Source organism: Somniosus microcephalus, chromosome 7 (genome assembly GCF_052327205.1).
Source record: "Somniosus microcephalus isolate GS21.2 chromosome 7, FLI_Smic_1.0, whole genome shotgun sequence".
NCBI classification, from domain to species: Eukaryota; Metazoa; Chordata; class Chondrichthyes; order Squaliformes; family Somniosidae; genus Somniosus; species Somniosus microcephalus.
The window spans coordinates 255112025-255138478 of NC_140993.1; the positions used below are offsets into that span (position 1 = coordinate 255112025).

The 26454-nt window shown below is 40.2% G+C and overlaps 1 protein-coding gene across 2 annotated transcripts in view; it reads right to left on the reverse strand.

Annotated features, from left to right (window-relative positions):
• The window catches only part of atp9b (ATPase phospholipid transporting 9B), a 361204-nt gene that overhangs the window by 84848 nt on the left and 249902 nt on the right, over positions 1–26454 (reverse strand). For both annotated transcript variants that reach the window (XM_085993631.1, XM_085993632.1), the window contains exons 12-14: positions 12816–12976; positions 12023–12165; positions 2236–2348 (exon numbers count right to left, since the gene is read on the reverse strand). In XM_085993631.1, coding sequence (XP_085849757.1) covers positions 2236–2348; positions 12023–12165; positions 12816–12976 — 417 coding nt within the window. The remainder of the gene's footprint in view (positions 1–2235; positions 2349–12022; positions 12166–12815; positions 12977–26454) is intronic.

Here is a 26454-nt window from a genome sequence, read left to right on the forward strand (position 1 = left end):
GATTCTCTAATCAGAATGCAACTAGCTTTTCCAGATGGTCTTTTAATTCTTATCCCAATTAATGATAGCCTTGTTCATTCATCAGTTCATTTGTCTCTCTGTCCTAAAATTAGAAGATGTAAACAAAAATAAGTCTACAGATTTCACCAGATTCATCAAATTTCACTCGAGAACTCCACACAACTTTCTTTTGGAAGTTGCATTTCATCTGGTAAAGACAAAATAATGACAGCATCATTTTTTTTTGGGGGGGGGGGGGGGGGGGTGAAATGGAGAGGCCAAAACAAAAATAATTATTCCATAAAACTGGTCCAATTTTCACTGCAACGATCCTTAAAACAATACTTTCTTTTGCAAAGTTATATTAAGTTAGATTTTAAAATATCAAGGCAGAAGCACCCTCATCTGGAATTTTTTTTTTTTTTTTTTTTTTTTTTTTACACACTATCTATAGCTAGAGAGTTATACGGCCATAATGTCAACCTAATTTCTTTGTTCATCAGTCTCTTAGTTCTACTGCCACATATAATACATGAACCTTGCATGTAGTTCCACTGTGTATCATTTGGCTAGCAGCAACAATTCTTAAGTCTTCTCAAACAAGCAAGCATCTGTCCTAACCGTAGAAAGGCATCATGAACATGTCACGAGACTCAAAATTTAGATTTTGTAATCAGAACTGGAATTCCACTTTTTGGACCACTGCTATTCTTTGACAACAATGTAATTTCAGGTTCCAGTCATACATCTGAAGAAATCTTCAAGCTGCACTTACAGTAACTACATGCATTAATAATCTGAATTCAAATTGATATGAATTTACACATTTGTTTGTTTAGATCTGAATGAACATTCAAAATCCATCGTGTGCGAACATATAATCTACCATGCCCACACAAACCATAGGCCTTCCTGCAACTATACATACCACCATCTAACTCAGCACTTTTGGCCATATGAAGCACAACTCTCAAACAAATCTCAGTGAAAGGAAGTCTGTTAAATACTTGTTCTATATTTGTTTATTTGCTGTTTTTCAACAAAAATAAAAGACCACGCATGATTTAAAAAAAAACATGCTTTAAAACTGCAGATTATTTCAAAAACCTGGAATATAATTTATCACTTGTTGAAAAGTGAAATGTCATCCATTCCCTGCACTTTCTATTTATATACTTCTATATGACCACAAGCAATTGGGTATACTTATATGCAATATTCCCACTAATTTTACTTGGGGTGTACGATTCCTTTAATGGGCTGTGTGGTCCATTCATGTGCAGATTTTCCATTTAAAAGCCACTGAGCAACCTGCGCGAGACCTCCAGACCGCTGTGCGGCTGCGCAGCTCAAAGGGAACAGTGCCTGTATGCACAGCAACTATTTCCCCTCACAATAGCAGCAGAATATATCCAAATATATTCTGAGTGTGGCAAAGACTTTTAACTATGCCAAAAGTATTGCAAGGTATTTATGATGTAAATATAATTTAATAAATTGTACCGTGCAACACACAGTGAAGAATAAGATTACAGTTACTACTGAATAACTATGTTAAACAAGTCAAAACACAGTACAATTATCTATAGGATTCAGAGAGATTTGAAAGCGGAAAACTAGTACCGCCTACACCACCAGATTTTTTGCAGGTTTATTTCAGCTCACCTACAATTTTAAGTTACACATGTTTTGTTTTTTCCCCCTCTCCTGAAGATATCGACTCTTACTGGGGTGCAGTTCTACAGCCACTGGGCACCCTCTGGTATATTGTCCAAATGACCATTATTTATGCTTGAGCCTAGACAGTGAGTATCTGTCGGTGGTTGGTATTACAGCAAAGTCCACATGCACACGGCATCCAGTAGATGTAGCTGTATAGCAGAGGCCCCAGTCAACTTTCCCCTTCCCTAACCCAGGAGTGTTGCACCACAATTGTGATCAGCTAACTGGGACTGGGCACTAAACTCAAGACCACCTTGGTGGCTACATGGCTCACAAACAGAGATGTTGCCGATGGGCCATTGGGATGGCTTGTGTTTTGCTTTCAGTGGATTAAAACAAACATTCTACAGAATCTTTATGATCAACATAATCTGCAAATTCTGCAATAGAACTTCAGATACTTCTTTCCATTCAATTTAAATCAACTACAACTCCATTAAAACAATCATTTCTATACATGTTTAAATACACAATGGAAATAATTTGTTTCAAATGAAGATTTGAAATATATACTTGCGCATAGGAGCCAATGATATGGTTTTGAATTTCATCCATTGTATCTGTCCCATAAGACACAGTGCCCAAGTGGAGACGCTTGAATATCATCTCATTCTGTGTAAGGGTTCCTACAATAAGCACAGCAGAGAAAAAGAGTATAGGTACAACAATTGTCTAAATTTATCAGCAGTACAGGTATCATATTACATTTCAACGAGGAACTCACACTTCAATTTGAACAGTCATACACTTATACTAATATAAATTGCTTGGTATAATATACACCAGCTTCAATAATGTGTTATTTTCATTATGAATGTCAATTTTTTAACCTACAACTCATGAATTTATTGTTTAACAAGTAAGGATTTATCAATATACTGCTTTAATAGTTAATTAGCTTTTCATAATGCTCAGACAAATATATTCAACTTCAAATGATATACTCAATGACTGAAATGATTCTTGAATGAACCAAGATTAGTAAAGTAGAATTATTAAAGAAAGCTAGAAGTGGACAAAGGGAATTTGAGTCCCTAAGTCAGAAAAGCTGGGCAGGCATTGCCTCTCCTGGGTGGCAGCAGCTGCAACACAGCAGACAATATTTTCATAAAGTCGAGATAAAAGCAAAAGATCTTCTATTCTGGAAAGTAAGTGAAACACATCTACACTCGATAGAAGAGACATTACTAAATATGAAGAATAGCAACAGTAATGTTCACAGATTTGGTGTGATAATCTTGAGTGGTTAAAAATAAATTTGTTATAGCACCCTACGTTTAAAATGTCCTCCCCAAGTCATTAATTCTCTTTCCCTTTTTTTTGTTGGGGTGAGGTGGGGAGCAGTTATTGTAAAACAAACCACAGAGTTCAAATCTTCACTAATTCAACTTTGGTCACCAAAATAGCTTGTAAACAAACACCCCCGTCAATCAAAGTGAGGACCAAGACCACGTGATTAAAACAGTTAATTAATTGGCTGTTTTATTTGAGGGTTTACTAGCTGTCATGACTACAGTCGGCAGCAGGTCCCTGAAGTGTCAAGGAGTTAAGAATTTCCCATAAGCATCAAGATGAAATAAAATTACGAAAAAGAGAAATAAATGCAGAAAATAAATACAGTACTGCAGCTTCCTGCTGCCACATTTTTTTTTTTTTTTTAAATAAAAGATTCCCTCCGGTAATTCTTTAGGTCTGCTCCACACTCCCACTGGAATAGAAAAAGATTCAAGCAAATTAATCCCAGGAACCTACCAGTGTCTCTCTAACCAGTTGCTAGGAGGTGCACAACAGCAGGACAATGAGTTATCTAACCATTTCCCCGCTCTCCCTGTTGGAAAGAATTAGCTTCCACTCTGATAAACTAGTTAAAAACTAGGGATAACGGTCATCACATTTTAATACAACAAAGCAATGACAAGTCAATATCTTTTCTATTCAGAGGTTCTATTAAATAAATGAACAATGCATTTGAATTTAGTCATCTTTTTATCAATCCATCATTTTAAGACTATAGCTGGTCATGTGTAAAAACATGAATGAGTGCCAGAGGCACTAAAAACAAGTGAAATGCTGAATATCAAAAGCTAACTAAATAACTGTACATTTTGAATATAAACTCTCAGTTGATCTATTCTCGCAAGCATGCGTCACATTCCTAAAATTTTGATCATTATTGCTCGAATAATTTGGAAAAAGAATTACTTTTAATTTTGGGTGTATTTTTTTTAAAAAGACACCCAGGCTTTAAAGGTTAGTTAATACGTTAAATGGAATTTGTTTTCCTAAAAGGCTAAACAATAAGCAATTCATATAGTTGTTTACATAATCAAAAAAGCACCTCACGCCCATTGATTTGGGAAGTCCTTTGATCCTGGTCAGTGAACAGAGAGGTATAAAAAGAGAAAGCGGACACTGGGACAGGTATTTTGCAACAGGAAGGCGACTAGACCAGTCAGCCAGTCAGGTTTGTTAAAAGGATGTGGGGACTTTCACTGAGGTGAGGAGGTTATAAATGCTGGCAAGAAGTTAGAAGCTATCTTAAACCATGTAAGATGACCCGATGATCTGTGCTAATGTGGCCTATCTATTATTTTGTTGCAGCTTTGTTCAGTAATAGCACTGTTGCCTCAGAGTCAGAACGTCATGGGTTCAAGCCCACTTCAGGACTTCAGCGCATAATCTAGTGCATCACTTTAGTAGAGCATGGAGGGACTAATGAATTGTTGAAAAAGCTGTTAAACCAAGGCACCATCTGCTTGTTCAGGAGGATGCAAAAGATTGCATGGCACTACTCGATGAGGAGCATGGGAGATTTCCTGGCTAAACTTAACCCTCAAACATCAGCAAAAACTAATTAAGGGACCTTGCCGTGTGCAAATTGGTTGCCACATTTGTCTACGTAACAGTGACTACACCGCAAAAAAGTAATTTATTGGCTGTGAAATGTTTTGGGACATTGAGACTGCGAAAGGCGCTGTAATAAACTAAACCTCTTCCTTCCTTCTTTCTGCAAAAATAAATTGTCCGGATTGAATCAAGTGAGATTGATTATAATAGCTGTTCTATACGTGAAATAAAGCAGCTTAACAATTCGTATCTGGCACCGCTTCACCAAGTGCTTGTTTGGCGCGCCTTCGGAGAGATTGAAGCAGCCTATGCGAAAGACACAAATATCTAGCCCAGGTCGCAAGGGAATGCCACTGTTACATCCCTGGGTCACGCTACTGAATAAGTAGATACAGGGAGTGAGAGTCAATTCAAACAAAAGTAAGATGCTCAGACTTGTTTACAAGAGCAATTGATGCCAATTAACCAAATAAGATATCTATTGCAGATCCAAATTTGTAACAGCATACAATACTCTTTTAATTTAAGTATGAAAGAAAGTTAGGCTTCAGATTCTATTTCGAATACATACTAACTGGTCAGTTTTTTTTTTAAAAACAGATCCTCCACTGACTATTTTCCGAATGCATGCACCCATTCTAAAATGTTAAACAGGAGGGCAAGTAAAATTTACAGTGAAAAGAGCGATAGCAATAATAGTATGCATTAATGACCCAACCCTTTCTAAAATATTTGCTGGCACATCTAAATATTACGGGTTAGTCATAGGTAGTTACTAGATTTCCTCCTCTTGGAAGACTTACTAGCAATTACCAGCCCGATTGATTGTTGATTGTGTCAACAAGCAAAAATGAGCCGTGGTACCGAGGCCCCTGCTCCTTTCTATGAGGAGTGTATCCAAGATGGATTTCTGTTGTATTCCCAAAGCTATTATTACGGGAAATTCCCTCCTGCTCTAAATGCAAAGTCTTTAGCCTGCATCTGGCACACAGTGGTGACCACGCCATTAGAAAGCCAATATGATGTGCTACAAGATGGTAAAATTGCACTTGCAACTCCCCCCAGAGCGTATTACTGATTTCAGATGTGCAATCATAAAAAAGGGCCCAAGAACAATCTGTATAGTTAACAAAAGAAACGCCAGAATCTCTTTGTTGCAGATAATACAGGATGTCATGCTACTGACAAAGAAATGAACTGGCATTTATAAAGCACCTTTCATACCCTCAGGGCACCACTAAACGCTTTGCAGTCAATCAATTATTTTGAAGTGTAGTCACTGTTATGAAGGATCATGCAGCAGCCAATCTGCACACAGATAAAATGACTAGTTAAAAAAAATAAAAAAATGCTGGAAATACTCAGCAGGTCAAGCAGCATCTGTGGAGAGAGATACATAGGGTTATCGTTTCAGGTCAATAACCTTTTGTCAGAACTTAATCTGTTTTGATCAAGAGACAAATGTTGGCCAGGACACCAGGAGAACTCCCCTTCAATATTGCCACAGGATCTTTTACGTCCAGCTGAACAGACAGGCAGGGCATCAGTTTAACATTTCATGCTAAAGATGGTATCTCTGACAATGTAGCACTCCCTCACGACTGCAATTAAATGTTAGTCTAGATTATGTGAAGTCCCAGGAGTGGGACTCGAGCCCACAACCTTCTGAGTGAAGGTGAGAATGTAAGCACAGAACACTTGAAGGTATGCATTAAGAATTCCAATTCACCAGTGTTTGCTGTATCAACCAAGTTGCACTGTCAAGTTTGTTACCCAATACAGTATAAAACTGCTAACTGGGGAATCTTGCAGGATAGGTTTAATTTTATCTTGCAGAGTATTTTTTTTAAAAATTTTTTTATTTTTTAGGGACTTTGTGTATGAGGGCTCATTTAGTGCATCCCTACAATTTCTTGGCTACATTGTTTACGCTACCTCCACAGAAGAACAATTTGGTATCAGGCAACAGTTCAATAAGTGTTCATCTTTAAAATTGTAATTACAATCACATACTGTACTATGTAAGTCACTACAATACAAATCAGTGCAATTTTGGGCATAAGGAAAAACTATTACAAGATCAACCACATTAAAGGGTAGCACAAGATCAACTTGTTGAATTATTATATTACTGCTGTGTACATCACACTAGAGTTTTATGATTAATAATTAATTCTCATACAGAAGTCACTGTTTATCCTGTCTATTCTGTTTAGGGAGTGTCTGTATCGTGATGTATAAGGCATCACAACTGTATGAGACAGGCTAGATGGACCAGCTGGTCTTTTCCAGTGACATTTTCGTATATTCATATGTACTAACCACCAGATTCATTTAACAAACTGAACCCATATTAATCATTTGGCTGAAAATGACAAATACAGCATTGAATCACTTAACTGATCACTACACCAACATGCAGTTTAGCCTTTTCATTAGCATTCCCTTGATGTTAGTTATTTATTAAAAAAACACTTAAATGATGTACAGGAAACACATTTCTGTGCTGCCACCTGTAAAAGAATGTCAGTTTTCAATATGCCAAGGTATAATTATTGCTCTCAATATCTATTTATCAAAAAAGTTGTTCCAGCTGTTTGTACCACTAATGGCTTCAAAATACAATAGAGATAAATTCCATTGACACTGGGATTAATTTATTGCATCATTAGGGTTCATCCACAGATACCATTTAGAAGTTATGAGCTCTCCACTGCATTGTTCTTAAACAATAGCATTATCAAAAGCAAGCAGTGGGAAGATTAAAGCTCTACTTGCAGATTAAGTACAAATTATCTGTCCTCTTGTTTCACCACCATTTATTCATTTATCACATAACGTCTAGTATTTCAGGTCAGTGTCAATATGCTCTGCACCCTCACAGTTAACAGATGTCTTCTCTTGTCAAATGAATTACTTTATGTTTCACGCACTGGTGGTCGCAGATGTGTCACTATAGCAACGTCATTAATTTCAGATCTTACCGGAAACATGCTCTCCAATCAAACCTAATTATACCACATTGCTTTCTTGTCCTACAATAAGGAAACTATAATGTAATTATTGGGACACTTCATTTTCTATTCTGTCGTGGCAAATGAGCAAGCCAAAGTGATGGACGCTTCTTGTCAGAATGCTTACTGATGAAGCACAAACCCAATTTGCAGTCATACAAAGGACTACCTTGCAATTAAGATAGACTGCAATGTTCCTCAGACCCAACAACTTAAATTTCGTACAGTTACTAAAGGTGATTTCTGCTTCTAAAGCTTAAGAAAACCACAGTGCAAAACACCATTGACCAAGTGTTTGCTCTGACCAACATACATTTTGGTCAATAAACAAGGTAGAAATTGCACTGTTGCATGAAATTCAAACAGAAGTTTCCAGACTTTTCCTCTTGATCAACGAGCACAAGATGTAGACGACTGTGAAATGGCCAGAAATGGAAAAAAAAACTTGTTGCAATTTAATCCGAGAAACATTCTGCGGGAAAATTAATACATTAACTAGGACATAGTTTCAGTTCAAATAAACAAGATTTCTTTTTCATCAAAGGAACTGATGCCCTCAAAAAAGAAAATATTTGGATCGACTGCACAGGAGATGCTAACAACTCACAAATACAAGAACAACTTGGCCTAGAAATTTGTCTCGGGCGGTGGCGCAAGACGGGCGGTATCGGATTGGCCGCCCGTTATACACAGTGGCTGGTATTCAGTTCTACTGCAGTCAACGGGACTAAATATCAGGCGCTGCTTATAACGGGCGGCCGACCCGATACTGCCCATCTTGTGCAACTGTCCGAGGCAAATTTCTAGGCCGTTGTATTTATATGGCGCCTTTAATACAGAAAAGCACCCAAAGCACTGCACAGAAGTGTAATCAAAAAATGGATGCTGAGCCAAAGGAGGAGTGACCAAAAGCTTGGTCAAAGAGGTGGGTCTTATGAAGGGTCTGAAAGGAGGAGAAAGAGGTGGAGGGGTCTAGGAAGGTAATTCCAGATAGTGGGGCCTAGGCAGTTGAAGGCACGGCTGCTAATTTGGGGATGGCGGAGGGAGATGCACAAGAGGCCAGAGTCACAGGAATGGAGAGTTGGGGGGAGGAGTTGTAGGGCTTGGGGAGGTTACACAGATTGGCGAGGCCATGAAGAGATTTAAACGAGAGGATGTGAATTTTAAATCTGAACTGCTGGAGGACCAGAAGTCAACAGAGGTCAGTGGGTATCGGGGTGATGAGCAAGTGGGACTTGGTGCAGGATAGGATACAGACACCAGAGTTTTGGATGAGTTGAGGTTTAGAGGGTGGAAAGGAGAGCATTGGAACAGTCCAGTCTTGAAGGAGCAAAGGCTGGGATAAAGGTTTCAGCAGCAGATGGGTGGAAGTAGGTAGTCTTTGTGATAGAGGATAGGGGGTCTGAAGGTCAGCTCAGGGTTGAATCGGACGCCAAAGTTTCAAATAGACTGGTTCAGCCTGAGACAGCGGCTGGGAAGGGGGCATGGAATTTGTGGTGGGGTTTGAAGACAATGGGCCAGATTTTCAGTGTGCCGTGAGGCGGGCTTTCAGGCGTGCGGGGGACAAAAATCCCGAATTCGGGGGTCCCGACACCATCCCGCCTCCACGCAAGTTTCAAGGGAGGCGGGTACCTGCCCTGCACTGGGACCCGCCGACCCGAGGCGGGAAGGGATTAGTGCCAATTAACTGCCTGTTAACAGGCAGTTTTTAGCCTAATCCCTATTTTGAAGGGTGTCGTGTGGGATTCCCGACGGCTCCAAACCACGCCAGGTTAGAGCAGGCGGGCCGTCGGGTTGAAGGACTTGGAGGGGTCGCGATGTCAGTGTTCAGGTGAGTGATGGGTGCATGAGTGCAAAGATGTGTTTGGTGTGTCTAAAGTGTGTAAAGAAGTTTTACTTACCTGTACTTACTTTAACAGCCTTTCTTCCTCTAGGCTGCGGGAGTCCATCACTCAGCCGGAACTGAAAGCTGAACGGCAGCGATCTGTCAAAAGTGACAGCCTTCAGCTTTCAGTCCCGGTGACAGTTCTAACTGAGTCTGCGTAGAAGGACTCAGGTTAGAAGTCAGACTGTCAGTGTTTGACAGCTTCAAACAGCTATGAAACACTGATATTTCATCCGTCAACACCTCTTGACAGATGAACTTTCAGTCTGTGACGTCACCTGTTGCTGGGTGGCCCTTAATTGGCCTGCTGAGCCCGCTGGGCGGGCTCAACAAGGTCAATCAAGGGAAAATCGCGTTGATTGGCCGGACGTTGATGGAAGCGGGACTAAAACCCGAAAGTTGTAGTCCCGCCTCCTTCCCCACAGCTTAAGGAAAATCCAGCCCAATGTCTTTGTTCTACCAATGTTTAGCTGAAGAAAATTGTATCTCATCACAAGTGGATGACAACACAGAGGCAGTTGGGGGAGGTGGGGGGGCGTTGAGAGAGGTGGAGCTGGGTGTCAGTGTGCGTGTGGAAGCTGATTCCCATGTTTACAGATGATGGCGACAAGGGGCTGCATGTAGATGAAGAGGAAAGGCCAAAAATTGATCCTTGGGAGATTCTAAAGATCATGGGGCAGGGGTGCAAAAAGAAGCCATTGCTGGAGATGCTCTAGCTATGATTAGATAGATAAGAGTGGAACCATGTCGAGGGCAGTCCCACTGAGCTGGACAATGGAGGAGATGCATTGGAGAAGGATGGTGCAGCTGACTACATCAAAAGCTGCAGAGAGGTCAAAGAGTAATAATGTACCATAGTCACAGTTACAGTAAATATTTCCGACTTTGATTAAAGACATTTTGATGTTGTAGCAGGGTTGGAAGCCAGATTGGAGAGATTCAAGTAAGGAATTGCAGGAGGGGTGTCACAAAGACCATTTATTGTGACTGTGACTATGGTGTATTATCCCTCTTTGATAACTCTGCATCGTCAGCAACAACATCCTAGGGATGGGCAATAAATGCCAGCCTCATCAGCAACACCCACATCCCAAAAACAAATATTAAAAATAGATTTGCATGGTGTTTGGGAGGTGACAACTTGCTCAAGAACTTTGGAAAGGAAAATAAGGTTAGAGTTGAGTTGCTAACTTGCAATGACAGAGGGTGGGTTATTTGAGGAAGGGTTGATGACAGTGGATTTGAAGAGGAGGGGGAGGAGTACCTGAGGAGGAGGGAAACAGTTCTTTCCTGGGGAAGGCACAGAATGAAGTGGGGTTGGCAGAGGGGGTATTCTGTCAGCAATACAAGGAAGTGATCAGAGCTGGCCTTGTAAGTGAAAGTGATCGCGACCACAGTGGGAGAGAGGCCATGGGGAGAAACTCGGGACAAGGTAGTAGACAACAAAGGTTTTAAAGGAAAGGCAAGAGGGGTGGAACAAGATGAGGTGCCAGAGCAGGAGGAGGTGCCAGAACAGGAGGAGGCAAGACAAATACGTGATTTAGTGAGAAGTGCCACACTGCCCTCATGACAGTTTGGGTGGAACAGGTGGTGGCAAGCAGAGCCAGGCAAGGGGCTTCAGTAAAGGGACAGGGTGTCACCACCTGTGAGACAAGTTCTGGTCAAAGCCAAGATGTCAGTGCAATTATCCACGACAAGATTACGAATGACAAGTTCCTTGTTTCTGAGTGAAGAGACATTCTGGAGGGAAATGCGGAGATGGGCAGTGATTGCTGATCAGCTGGCAGAGTCCTCGGGTGTAGAGACAGTGTGTGTGGGGCGGGAAGGAAGTTGGTGAGGTTAGCCCCCGGCGGGCATGTGGGGCAGGAAGGTCGGCGAGAGAGAGGAGAGGATGGGGTCGTTGGACTTGCTGCTCATAAGGGGGCATCAATGAGCGACTCAATGCGATTTGTGGAGAATGCCAAGAGAGACAGTTTACTTTTACACAGCAGTTAAATAAAAAGGTACACAGGATTGTACCCATAGTAATCTGTACTAAATACTAGAAAAAAAACAGTAAGATTTTATTTGTAGTAGCTAATGCTAATAGGAATGAAGAAAAAAATGTACACTTTAAGACAAATTTTTAAACACTTTAAAAAGCAGTGGTTTACTGGCTGTTCAGAGGTGATTTTAAAAGAGTCACAAGATGGTTAAAAACAAAGGTCATCACCATTTAATGTTTCTAATTACATATATGTTGCCTCCCATTAAAAAAATACATATTGATCTCAGATTTTGATAAATCTGTCACAAAAGTGATTTAAAAGCCTTTAAAAATTCCTTTAAGTGAAATTTGTAAGATGTAAAGCTAACGGTGTGTTTTTTGGTGCACACGTCAATTTGTCCACAAGACAAAATTACCAGCTGTTTCACCTCACTGAACTTCATTCAATATCATTTGAAAATGTCAGAATGTTTTAGAGCAGTGCAATAACATCTTTCACCCAAAGTTAGAAGCAGACAAAACATCAGAAATAGGTCATGAGCTCAGGCGAGATGACATCAACATTACCTGTCTTATCTGTTAATAAATAAACTAAACGTCCCAGTTCTTCGGGTATTGTGCTTGTCCGGACCACTGTGCCTGGAATATTATCATCTCTCATGATCATCCAACCATAGGCTGCTTTTCCCATATCAAGGTTTACCCGCAAACTGTGCAAACAAGCAGAAAAGAGAGAAGTTAACACTTTCAACTTATTCCCCGAGTCCAATGCTGTTAGTAATGTCAACCTGAGTCAGCACTTTGATTTTCATCGCCAGTACATTTTTTTTTTAATGCAGATGATAAAAAGTAAATTAAAACAAGATGAAGTCAAACATTTAATGCAATTCCACTCGTGACCAAGTTATGAGGCATGAGAGCGAGACAAGAATGTCAGGAGCATATGAAAAATAATTAATATATATATATTAATGCAGCTGGCAAGTACAAAAAGACTATTAAAATAAGCAACTTGAGATGAACAGGGCACATAGCAGAACAGGATTTTACATTAGAACTATTATGGAATTACAACTTTTCTTCTCAATGCATTGTTTGCCAGTTATTATTCCAACAACTGCTTTATGTCACTTGTTAGTACTCTGAAACTAAAACCACAGTAATAAATGAATAGCAGGAACAGAGCAAGTAGACAGGTTGTTCACAGCAGTATGATCCTTCTGGGACCATCACATTTTTTTGCCTCTGCTACTACGGTTTCATGATAAAGATCAGTTTCCTTCACAATTAGAACTAGGTATGAATTTCAACATTCATGTTCAGTGGCTTTGGGTAACATTAAAAAAATAATATATCTTACCTGATGGGGATGATATAGGAAAATAATAGGATGAACCGGAATAGGTAACGATACCAAGGGCCTACGAATCCTTGCAAAGCTACCATAACCACCGAAAGCACAACTAGAGCTAAAAACAAAGCCTTTGTCAGTCGATTTAGCTCCAGGTCCAGCAAGCCGACCTATAAGAAATCAAAATAATAATTTAGCACAAATTAATCAGGTTGTATTAAAAAACCATTTTGCCTTTTTAAAATATTTATCATGTTTGTCATTTTTATGATGCAGTTTGCAAACCTTTTAATTTTTTTTTTAAACTAAAAATGATGTTGCAAAATTGTAACTTGTGCCCCGATAATGTTAGCAGCCAATTGCTACCTATTTTCTACTCCAGATTTGTATTTAGCAAGTCAGGGAACACTGCTGTGCTCAAAAATTGGAGCAAGGTCATTAAAGTCACAGATCTACAGCTTGAACTTATAGAACACCTTTAACGTAGGAAAATGTCCCAAGGCGACTCTCAAGAGCGCAATCAGACCAATATTGATTCTGAGCTAAAGGAGATGATATTAAGAGGAGTTAATAAAAGCTTGATCAAATAGGTTTCAATGAGCATCTTAAAAGGAGAGGTGGAGGTGTAGGGGAGGACTTCCAGAGCTTAGGGCCGATACGGCTGAAGGCACAGCCACCAACGGTGGAGCAAATGGAGTGGATACGCAAGAGGCCAGAGTTGAGGGAATGCAGAGTCCCTGGAGGGTTGTAGGGCTGGAGAAGGTTACAGGGATAGGGAGGGGCCAGGCCATGGGGGAATTTAAACACGAGGGTGAAAATTTTAAATATGAGGCGATGGTGGATCGGGAGCCATGTACGTCAGCGAGCACATGGGTGAATGGGATTTGGTGCGAGTTAGGACACGGGCAGCAGAGCTTTCGATGAGCTGAAGTTTATGGAGGGTGGGAGATGGGAGACCAGCCAGGAGAGAGTTAGAATAGTCGAGACTGGAGGTTAAAAAACACACTGATGAGGGTTTCAGCAGCAGATTAGGCTGAGGCAACAGCGGAGCCAGGAGGTGTTACGGAGATGGAATTAGGTGGTGTCTGTGATAGAAAGGATATGTTATCAGAAACTCAGCTCAGAGTTAAATAGGACGCTGAGATTGCAAACCGTCTGGTTCAACCTGAGACAATGGCCTAAGAGGAGGGTGGAATCGGTGATGAGGGAACGGAATTTGTGGCGCGGGCTGAAGACAATGGCTTTGGTCTCAACGTTTAACTGGAGGAAATTGCAGCTCATCTAGGACTGGATGTCAGACAAGCAAGCTGACAACAGAGAGGCAGTGGAGGGGTTGCGAGAGGTGGTGGTGAGGTAGAGCTGGGTACAGCGTACAGGTGGAAAATGATGCATGTCTTCGGATGATGTCGCCAAGGGGCAGCATGTAGATGAGAAATAGGAGGGGAATCCAGGAGGTAACCATGCGGGAGCTGGTAAAGAAGCATTTGCAGGAGATTCTCTGGCTATGATTGGATAGGTAAGAGTGGAACCAGGCAAGGATGGTCCTACTCAGCTGGACAACTGAGGAGAAGCATTGTAGGAGGGTGGTGTGGTTGATAGTATCGAAGGCTGCAGAGAGGTTGAGAAAATGAGGAGGGAACGTGCAGCACAGTCTTAATCACCGAGGATGACATTTGTGACTTTGAATAAGGCCGTTTCAGTGCTGTGGCAGGAGCGGATATTTGATTGGAGAGGGTCCAACATGGAGTTCTGGGAAACATGGACACACATTTGGGAGGAGACACATATTTAAGGACCTGAGAGGAAAGGGAGGTTGGAGAGCGGGGGATAGTTTGCAAGGACAGAGGGGTGAATGGTGGTTTTTTTTGGAGAAGGGGGTGATGCCAACAAACAAACAAACAAATAAATAAATAAATAAATTTTGGTTAAATGCTGGAAAAGTGGCCTAACATGCAATATGATTTATATCCCACTCAAAGCTGACAATAATTCATGTGATTAAGTCATGAGGTATGATCAGAGTCACTGTTGAAAATAAAATCACACTCCCAGTGTGGCCTGGGCATAAGAGGCAGCTGCAAAATGTTCAATCTTTTTAACAGTTCACCGCATATTCATTAATTAGCAGCAAAGTTTAAACTGGTAACACTTCTATTTCCCACATATATCCAAAAATACATGTCCCTCCCAAGTTTCCATGGCAAAAATTTCCTAGAACCTATTGTCCAAAATCTTACCGACAACACTGGCCCGGAATATGCTGTCAGCGGCGAAGCAAAGGCATTCACCGCAGGCCCCGAAGAAAGCTGCCCACAGAGAGATCTCAGTCTCTGTGGCGAGAAGTTTGCCTTTTTCGACGCGCAAGTGATTTCAGTGCAATATAGTGGGGATCTCCTATGACGTTAACAAGCTGTCCAAGCAGCCAAACCACAATGCAGAATACTCAGACAGGGAACTAGGAAGTGAAGAAGTTGCTTTAATTCAGACTTTTTAAAAATGTTAGAGAGATAAACAAAGATTGGGGCTCTCACGTGGGGGGAAAAAGTAAACCTGAAATAAAGATGAACAAACTTAAAAGATTTTTTTTTTTTTAAGTTTCTTAAAAATTTTAATTATCATAATGGAGAAATGTGACACTCCACAAAATTAAAATTTGTTTTTTTCAAGGCCAGATGTTTGTTTAACAGTCAATACGCTGTTAAAACTCCAGTTACACCTAATCCAACAAGGCCTAACTTTTAATGGGGTATTTAACAGCGGTATTACCGCGCAAAAGCACAGATTTATTGACAGTTTCACTGATTTCCAGCTTTGGAGGAGGGTCCACAGCGCAGTCTGCGTCGGAGCAGCGAATGACTGACCACAACTTCAGGATTTCCGCGTTTAGATGCACATGCGCGACATCCTGAAGTTGTGGTCTGTTTGAAAGGGGTAATAACGGCAAACGCCGTTAATTCACCGTTATTACCCACCGCAAATGCCGGGCCAGTGTGTATAGGTTTAATATGAATGAGCATTTTAGGTTTCCTTTTGCAATTATGTAATGTAATGACTAAAGGAACAATAAAGAGGTAAAAAGAAAATAGAAAATTCAATCTTTTCAACAGAAGAGCCATTGACGTTTACCGCACAGCAGGAAGCCATTCCAACCTGTGTCAGCTCGTGGGAGTCCAAAATTAATCCCGCTGCCCTGCATTCTCCCTATGGCCCCATCATTTCCTCTGCTTCAAATATTTATCTAATTTTCCCATAAAAGATGGTCCCTGTTTCAACGCATCCCAAGCTCCAACAATCTTCTGCAAAATCTCTCTCCTCATGCTCTTAGTGACAACGTTAAATCGATGACCCCTGGTCACTTTCTCCCCAACCAGAGCAAATAGCCTTTCCCTGTTCATTCGATCAAGCCATTCATAATTTTCAAAACCTCCATTAAGTCTCCGCTTAGCATTCCCTGTGCCAGTGGAAATAATCTCAGTCTCCCTTCTAACTATAGTTTTTATCCCAGACATCATTCTGGTAAATCTACACTTGACGCTCTCCATGGCTTTAATGTCCTTTCTGTAACGAGGTGATCAAAATTGCAGACACTACTTTGTACAAATTTATCATTACTTCCTTATTCTTGTACGCTGCCCCTATTTATAAAGCCCAATATGCTGTTTTTCTTTTTAAATGCCTTTATCTACCTGCACTCGGACTTTCAGGTAATTATATATTTGAACCTCGAGGTCTCTGTTCCCCCACACTCTTAAGTCTTTCCATCAAGTTTATATTCCCATGATAATAATAGATATTGGGAGGAAAAAACCATCACATTTATCCACATTACATGTCACCGTAGGAAGGATATATTTGTCTTGGAGGGAGTGCAGAGTAGATTGACTAGAAGGATACCTGGACTCCAAGGGTTAAGTTATGAGGAAGAATTACACAAGCTAGGATTGTAATCCCTGGAGTGAAGATTAAGGGGCATTTTGATCGAAGTTTTCAAGATATTAAGGGGAACTGTTAGGGTAGAGAGAGAGAGAGAGAAACTATTTTGGCTGGTTGGGGAATCTAAGACTAGGGTACATAGCCTAAAAATTAGAGCCAGGCCTTTCACGAGTGAAGTTAGGAAACACTTCTACACGCAAAAGGGTGACAGAAGTTTGGAACTCTCTTCTACAAACAGCATTGATACTGGGTCAATTGTTAATTTTTAATTTGAGATTGATAGATTTCTGCTAACCGAAGGTATTAAGGGATATGGGGCAAAGGCGGGTATATGGAGTTAGGTCACAGATCAGCCATGATCTCATTGAATGGCGGAACATGCTCAGGGAGTTAAATGGCCTACTCCTGTTCCTATCTCCCAACTGTCTGCCTATTCCACTAACCTGACTATGCCTTCCTGCAGTCTTTTATAGTCTTAAAAATTATTTCTATGTTAGTGGTTGCATTCATGAGGATTCATATAATTAAATGCTAATTAAAATTAAGTTTTTAAAGAAATAATACTGCTCGTTTTCTTGTCCACAATTACATCACAAGTGGAAAAGAAAAATCATTTGGACAGGCTTTACTTTCTGACGTAATTTCTCCCTTCAGCTGCATTGCACAACCAGAAACAACATTTATTTTTTTCCAAATTACTCATGATCATAATTATAACTACATTGCCCTTTAATACAGATTGAGCAACTTGTTTTTGCCCAATTAATTTAAGGTTTTGTTGATCATAGTGAATCAGTTTCAAAAAGTTCCAGTGCCCCACACTTTGTCTATTTTCCCTGTTCATTTTTGAATGCATCACTGTCAATAAAACCCGTGAGGAAAAAAGGCATCACAACAAAATTCCTCTTACTACTTTCCAGCAGTCCTTTTCAAACCTTATGGCGCTGTAAAATGGGAAATAAACACAAACACAAATGTTTCCCTTAATTATAGAAACAATCAGAAAATTACACCTAAACATTTGTGAAGAATTCAAACATTCTGAAGGCTTGCCTTTCTCGTCCCCCGAGAACTTAAGATTCTGTAGACGACAGCAAACTGATTTATCAGCTGCACTCAAAGTAACACAACTGAGGCAAATATCTTGCAATTTCCACAGCTTCTACTAATACGTGGTTTATGCTTGAATTATCGAGAAAAATGGGTTTTGGGATTAAAAAGAAGAAAAATTAAGCCAGAGAACCAGAGCACGTTTCAAAGACCAGATCTTTTTGGGTTCACAATGGCAGTCTAAGTTTCAGGCCTCACTGCGGATCAGATGAAGTCATTATTCATTCAGTCAAGGAAAAAAGACTCAATTACCTCAACCTAAAGATGCTATCAATGAATGCAAAGTGCATATTTTGCTCTATTCATCTAAATCCCATTAAAAGTGAAAGGAATGATTTAATCTGGCCGTCTAAAGTTGGTCTTTTTTTGTAATAAAATAAAGAATCACTGTCTCACAATATGCATAACTACTGACTGAGACTGTTCCCCCTGCATCATAACAGCGGAAAAAACTGTGAAACTCTATACAGAAAATTCAGCAAAGAATACTACTGTTCCCTTGGAAAAAGTCACGGCTCCAATGAACTGCCACCTCATAAATATGGTAAGTTCTGCTCTATTACAACAAAGAAAAACAATTCTTGGTAAATAAGTGTTGCATAACATTTTCCCTTTCCCACACAGTGTAACCATCACTTTCAATCTACACACTACTAAAACATCGGATTTGTAATTGGTTCATGAAAAGCAAGAAAGAATTGAACACAAAACGTAAATGGAGGCTTCCATGACAAGCCATACTCATGTCAGCACTTAATTAATAGGCAACAATGATAATCTGACAAAAATACAGTAAAACACCATATTAAATAAAATTAAAAACAAAACTGCCTGTGAACAAAATGTACTTTATACACAATAATCCATGTTAATGTAGCACTAATTACATTTGCACAACGCTGGCTACCATTTCCTGAAACGCTGGCTGTAATCAGATACACTGTAGTGCATGGGAAAATGCAAAGTTAAAAGGACACTAGCTTTATTGCACATTAACTTTTTGCTTGGAGTTTCAGTTTAGCATTTTACATTTGGGCAGTTAATGAAACACTAATAGCAATATTTATTGCAGAGAGACTGGGCACTTTTTATTTTGTGTCTCAACATTACATTTTTATGCCAGAAGTAAATGCAATTTTACAATCTTATCTAAAGTGAGCATAAAAATTAATTCTGAGCCATAAATGTTGCAAACTTGGAAGACTCAAATTTTGTTCAATTCAGGCACTTTAAATTCTGGTGTATCTGTGCTTTATTCCCTAAAATTGCAAATCATGCCAACAATTTGCATAGAAACCAAATGATGTCCTGCATGCATACATACTACTATTTAACCTATTACTCCACAAGTTTTCCTCATCATCCAGGAGTCATCAGCCAAGCCACTCTTTCTCTAGCTAGCTACACAGCAAAAACTCAATGCCTTTTTAGTTTTTCAAAAAAAAGAGAAAATGCTTTAAAATACACAGAAGCGGGAAGATGGCAAATTAGGTTAGACCCAGACTTTTCATCTCTGGAACTGGGTTCAACTGACACAAAGCAAAGACGGGATGAAAGTCTATTCGCTCTGCTAGCTGTAAATTGAGTTTGAGCAGCGCCAATCTAGTTCCAAGCCCACAACACAAAATAGTCCCTGTTTGATAGTCCAAAAATGGATCCATTCCAACGTCAACATTCCTCACTTTGAGTACTAAATTTGCAGTTTGTTTTTGAAGCCTTCTAGTGGGAAAAGTAATTAAATATTTCCATTTCCACTAACTTACTCCATAGTTTAGAGGTGGGACGAGTCGTTGGGGATAATTTTAACCTAACTCGTCAGGCGCGAAACCCACGGGATCAGGTGGAACGCTGGTTTTACATCCCACCCAATATTGCTCTTCACCGACTTCAATCGGGTGGGGTGTAAAAGCAGCGTTGCACCCGATCCCGTCAGTTTTCCGACGGGCAGCTTGGGTTAAAATTGACCCCTTTATCTTTAGTGGTATAGTGGTTATTGTGAACGAGAATTTCTTTCAACATCTCCTCGAAGTAAAATGGTGGGGAGATAAATGTCTACATCAGCTATTGTACCAACTTGAAGCAATCAGGATGAGGCTTCATAAAGAATTGAATTTTACACACTCCAAAACCAGAATGTTCATCGCTACATTATATTGTATATAATCAGGTTCTGAACTAAAAGTAATAATCCCACACACACCCTCAAGCTAGTAATGGTCTTCTACAAAATGCCCTTTATCGATTACTATGGTGTGAACCTTGGTTTCGCATTTTATTGAAATCTGTACATGTCTTCAAATCAATGTAACCAGATTAAATGAACAATTACATTGTTATCTGGTCAAGGATAGGCACTAAACAAAAGACAAAAACCTACTTGCCACATCTATCATCTATTTCAGTACCACTATATTAAATTGTGCAGATTACTTGAAAGAGAAACAAGCTGCCAGCTTAACCCTTAGTAAAGAGGCCAATGACACCTCCAGAATACCCCCAAATAATGCACTCAAACGCGAAACGCCTGAATCACTTATTCTGCTAATTTCCTATTGCCTGGAAAATTATAAATTCTAAAAAGTATTTACTAGACCACCCAGTAGACTAGAAACATGGCAAAAAACATGATAGATGCAGGTTCTCTAATTCCAGTGTCTATGTTATTCACAGGCACAAGCACCTTAAAACTGAAGTTTTCACATTCTTCAAGGGCTGTGCTTTATGCAACTTTTAAAAACACAAGAGTACACATTCACCTCTACCATTAAGATATACAAGAATTAAAGTCAAACATTGTTCTGGCTTCAAAAGTAAAAACATTACACTTCAGTATGTGTATCAACATGGCTACCTGAAATAACATTTAGTGCAGAGTTTCAGAGTAACAGTCTGTTTAATTGTAACTGAAGATTGGTAATTCTGAACTGGAAGAGAGAGTTAGAACAACTTGACATTTGTAGCTGACCCCATAACTTTTCTTTACTTATTTATAACTGGTCTATAATTGTAGACCGATCATACAAATTACATATCACAGGACTGTAAGTATCTTGTGTTCACACTGTGCAATTCCAATCATGACTTCAAAAATTCACTTTACCATCTAAACTTATTATTTTCAAATGCTAACTTTTTTTTTAATAATCTATCCCATAATTATAAAATGATGAAATAGTTTCTTGCTTATTTTCCAATATTAATTCTTTGTCAACTCATTTAAGGAAATGCTTTAAAAAAGGTCAGATTATTATTCCACATTCATTTACTTAAAAACTAGTTTAATTTCAACTTTGTTTTGTTATTTTTGGTGTACGTTACTCTTGCTCCTATGAAACATTCAATGATCAATTTCATACTTAATGGCTTGTAAGAAATCCTAACATTTGGACTTATGGGAAAAGTTGCAGATTGACAGATAAAGTAAAAAGGTCTGTATTAATTTCCAAATAAAGAAATGCATGGAGTGGTATTTCACTATGATTATACTCCAAAGTACCAATTACTACACATCAGAAACTATAGCGGGTGACACTCTACAATAAAGGAAATAATTTCCAGTTGGAGAGACAGAAACTGCTAATATGCAGGGTTCGAGTCTACAAGAATCTCTGCGAAAGGAAGTAGCTAATAAGGTTTAATGATGCATGTCAGGAAGCCACAGTATGTAGGGAAACACAGCTGGCTTCATTTTGTAAACTCTTCTGTATACACATCTTTCCAGTTCTCGATTGTCAGCTGTGCAAGTGCCACTAGGGACAATTTAAATCATAAATCAGGATAGTACTCAGTTTCTTGAAATTAGGGCCAAAATATATTAATACAATACGTACACGGTCTTGGAGCCCCTGCCCTTGCCCTTGCTGAAGTTTACCAGACATACATCAGAATAGTGCAGTTCATATGCTTAAAAAAAATGACAAGGAAAATTACATTCGTTAACCTGCTTCCTGGGGACGATGTCCAAAACCCTGCATTTCAGATGAAACCAAAAACTGATGTGTGCGGTTTCAGTTGCAACAGATTTTAGATTTTAAACTGTGTTTTAACCCTTTCAAAAATACTAGTACATTTAAACAAGCTGATAAACTAGTCATTTTAGTAACTAACACAATATCAAAGTATGGTGGTGAACGCAATGTGCAGGTGACAGTAATTAGCTGCAGATGACAGAAGTACTCCGAATTCATACCAGATGGCGGTTAAGGGTCAATGGAAGGTAGCAAACCCACCACAAGGAAACTGTTGTAATGTACAATAACGATCAAACTTCCAAGCACTCAAAAACAAATTAGTTATTCTACCACAGGAAGAAAACAACATGGGTATAACATTAAACTGCAATAAACTGGCACAACTGCAGTCACCTCATTCAAATCAGTTTAAATAATTTAATGAGTACAAGACTAAAATATAAAAATTCCGAAGGAAAGTAAATTGCTGCCGTAAATGTAACAGATAATTAAATGACAATATTACATTCATTCATTCAAACCATGCAACTGCAATATTTTTTTTTAAAAAGTCACATATTGCAAGTATAAGATTTTGTTGGGTACTACCAACTCCGATCACATTGAATGACCATTGTAATCCAGATTGCTCCTCCCCTTTAAAAAATGAATAAAACATGAATCAGCTGTTTCCTAATTTGTTGAGAAATATTCAGTCAAGCTATCATTTTTAAGACCATTAGGGTGAGCCCATTCAAAAGAAATGTTGCAAAAATGATCAGCTAATACTTTTTCCATCATATTTTTAGTTGTAACAGTGTAAATTAAAACTTTAAAAAAATTATAAAAGGTGCAGTCTGAAGTGTAGAAATTCACCAGTCTGCACACCAGCTGCAAGCCAGCAACAGTTTTCTTCTTTATGAGCAATTTGGTCCTAATCTCCAAAGCTATTTCTGCATATTCTGTTAAGCTTAATGTGTAATGGTAGTCAAGGCTCAATACTAGGTGCATTTTTCCATCAATGAGTTCAGTTCCACATAGAAGATGCAATCAAGGAAAGCACATTATGGAAAAAAAGTGTTGTAGCATTGTCAAATTTTAACTTGAAACATAAATCTTTCTATGGGCTCTGCCAATGGCTCATAGGCTAAATGCATTACAGGAAACTGTGATATCCGGCACCGACGGGACCGAGCTGTTGCCGATCTATCAAAACTGCCAGACATACCAGCGTTAATGTTGAAGCATACGGAGATTTGCAGCTCAGTATCTGGCAACAAACACTGTTGCTTAGCAACAGCTTCTAAACAGTCGGCGGTATCTTAGAAGCGTCTCTGTAGCTTAGCAACAGCTTCAGAGAGACTTTGCAGAGCCTGACTGTTGAAATAAAAGCCACGAGAAGAAAAAAAAACCTAAAACGGCTCCTGATTTCTGCCGGTAGATCGAGGTTTCCGGACATACAACCTCCGGATAAACCAAAGTTTCCTGTACCTAGTGCAATACTAAATTATATAGATTATTAGGAAGGTATCACATCAGATCATTAGTCTAATTAATTAACAGTAAAGGCATTGGTTGAAGACCTACAAGTGACCTCAGCAGCCTTGAATTAACCTTAGCATCCTTGGCTGGGAGAATCAAAATCAGCCGGGGAGACAAAAAAAAAGCAAGAGTTCTCACTCCCGATCACTGTCCAGTGATCATTGCTTGTGTAAACTTCAGAGTGTGTTGTGGCTATGCCACCTCAACAGTCACATATCCTACCATCACTCACCCCTAGGCTTGCACATGAAGATTAGTGAACCATACCCAAGTACGAACTAAATGTTTAAGATGAGATGACAATACTGGAGAGAGGGGAAATTTCTTCAGACAGGCAGGGGAGCGCTATCTTCACTATCTTCTAATCTGTATACTAGAAAATTGCACTAGGAGGTAGAGAGGAGATTTATGAGGATGTTGCCAGGACTGTTTTCTTTGGAACAGAGGAGGCTGAGGGGAGTGGAACTTGAACCCACAACTTTCTGACTCAGAGGAGAGTGCGCTACCAACTGAGCCACAGCTGACAGAGGTCAATAACGAGGGGGCACAGATTAGAAAGATTAGAGGGGAATTAAGGAGAACTTTTTTCACCCAGAGGGTGGTGGGGGTCTGGAACTCACCGCTTGAAAGGGTGGTAGAGGCAGAAACTCTCATCGCATTTAAAAAGTACTTGGATATGCACCTGAAGTGCCGTAACCTACAGGGCTACGGACAAAGAGCTAGAAAGTGGGATTAGACTGGCTAGCTCATTTTCGGCCGGCACAGGTACGGTGAGGCGAATAGCCTCCTTCTGGGTCGTAAATTTATTTCTTGACAGATCGGAAATGCTGGTTTCCAGTGCATGCGCGTACCCACCCGTAACAAGTAAAATGTTTTCATGTGCAAAATTATTCTGTGCAGTTGTATGACGAATTCAACAAGTCCATCCTTTTATTATACGTGTAAAGTACATGCCAAAACATTTCAACCTAAAAAACCTTCTAATAAATAGTGCTTAAAACCCATTTTTAATCTAAATTTTAGTCCAGGATTATTTACGATCAAATTTTTTGCCATCTTTTCTTTACTACAAAGATTAATTGTTTCACAACTTCCCCACACATCTCACTTTCTGTGGAGTAGCTCCCATGCCTCCTGCAAAGTGTAAGCTGTTTTTCTGCTAAGTCTGAGCACAACTGGATATATAATTTTTCTCTTTCATATAAAATATATATTAAGGATTTCTGGTGCTTTTCTACTGAATGTGACAAAAAGAGAAATACACAACCCGAACTTCTAGTTTATGTCATTTTTAGCATATACCTAAACACAGGTTATAGCTATTACAGCCCTCAAAGGGCTGGACACGTCAACTGCCATAAATAGTAATAAAACAGGTTCTGCTGCTTGCACTGTGGCGGTCAAGTTTTCATGAGTGGACGCACTGAAGGAGTCCTTTAAGGATATCAGTATCAATTTACACATGGAACAATGCTTTTCAATGAACCTGTAGTATTAATTATATACCACAGCAAGAAACACATGAATCCATTAACTTTTTAAATCATATTTTGTATTAACCAAACATAGGCCTAGAAATTCAGTATCGCCACATTTGGGGCATTATAGTCGAGCGGGCGTGAAATTTAGCGCCCGGCGCAAATTATCGCCACCTTCAGCTGAATTTAAGAAGTCACACAACACCAGGTTATAGTCTCCAACAGCTTTATTTGAAATCACAAGCTTTCGGAGCGCTGCTCCTTCGTTTGCACATTCTCCCCGTGTTTGCGTGGGTTTCCTCCGGGTGCTCCGGTTTCCTCCCACAGTCCAAAGATGTGCGGGTTAGGTTGATTGGCTATGATAAATTGACCCTTAGTGTTAGGGGGATTAAATACGTGGGGTTACGGGGATAGGGTGGGATATGTGTCGGTGCAGGCTCGATGGGCCGAAATGGCCTCTATCTGCATTGTGGGGTTTCTGAGAGTGAGTGAGTCAGGTGAAGTGGAGAAATGCATAAAGACACAGCTTATATAGTCAGAGAATCATGTCAGATGTTTACAGGTAATGTTTCCAACTGACACCATTCACACCTTTGATTGCTGTGATTATCTCTCTGCCGAGGTGTGATAAATGGCAGTTGGAAACATTACCTGTAAACATCTGACATGATTCTCTGACTATATAAGCTATGTCTTTATGCATTTCTCCACTTCACCTGACGAAGGAGCAGCGCTCCGAAAGCTTGTGATTTCAAATAAAGCTGTTGGACTATAACCTGGTGTTGTGTGACTTCTTACATTTGTCCACTCCAGTCCAACTCCGGCATCTCCACACTTCAGCTAAATTGACCTACTTCACCCCAAGAGGTGCTTGGAGCGCTAAAGCAGGCGCTGCACGAGTGTCCTAAGGCGCTAAGCCGGAGAAGCGAGGCGCTACCACCAAGGGCGGGCACAGCGCAGGTGCGGCCAGTTAGCGATTGCAGGCAGACACGCTGGCGCCGGTCAGCTCTTAAAGGGGGAGGGTTGATTTGGATTGCTGCCACAACCTGCACATTGGAGCCTTGATTCTCGGCCTGGACAGACCTGCTGCCACATTCTAACGCCTAGGACCATGGAGCGAGCGCAGCGGTTCAGTGAGGGGGCCCTGAAGGTTCTGGTGGCGCAGTGGAGCGCAGGCGATCTATCCTGTTTCTGGACAGTGGCAGGAGGCCGCTGCCCACCGACTACCGCAAAGCTTGGAGGGAGGTGGCACACAGTGACCTCCAGCAACATGGTACCTAGGACCCCTGTGCAATGCAGGAAGAAGTTCAACGACCTCACTCGGGTTGTCAGGGTGAGCACCCTTTTCAGTATCCTCTTCATCCCTGCATGTGCACCTCACTTTATGGCCAAAAGGTCCTGAAAGCCCCAGTGCCCAGCCCTGATCCAACACCTATGGGCTTTCATGAAACTCACATGCACATTCACCACTTTACAGACTAAGGGCTATTCGATCATGGGAGGCAGTGCAGCCAAGATCAGGGCTTCACACTGTACTCAGAGCCCGTCCTCTCTCTAGCAGGGCAAGCTGGCCCACAATAGGAGGCAGCAGCAATGGACCGGGGGAAGGCCGGCCTGACCTTAAAGACCTCAGCG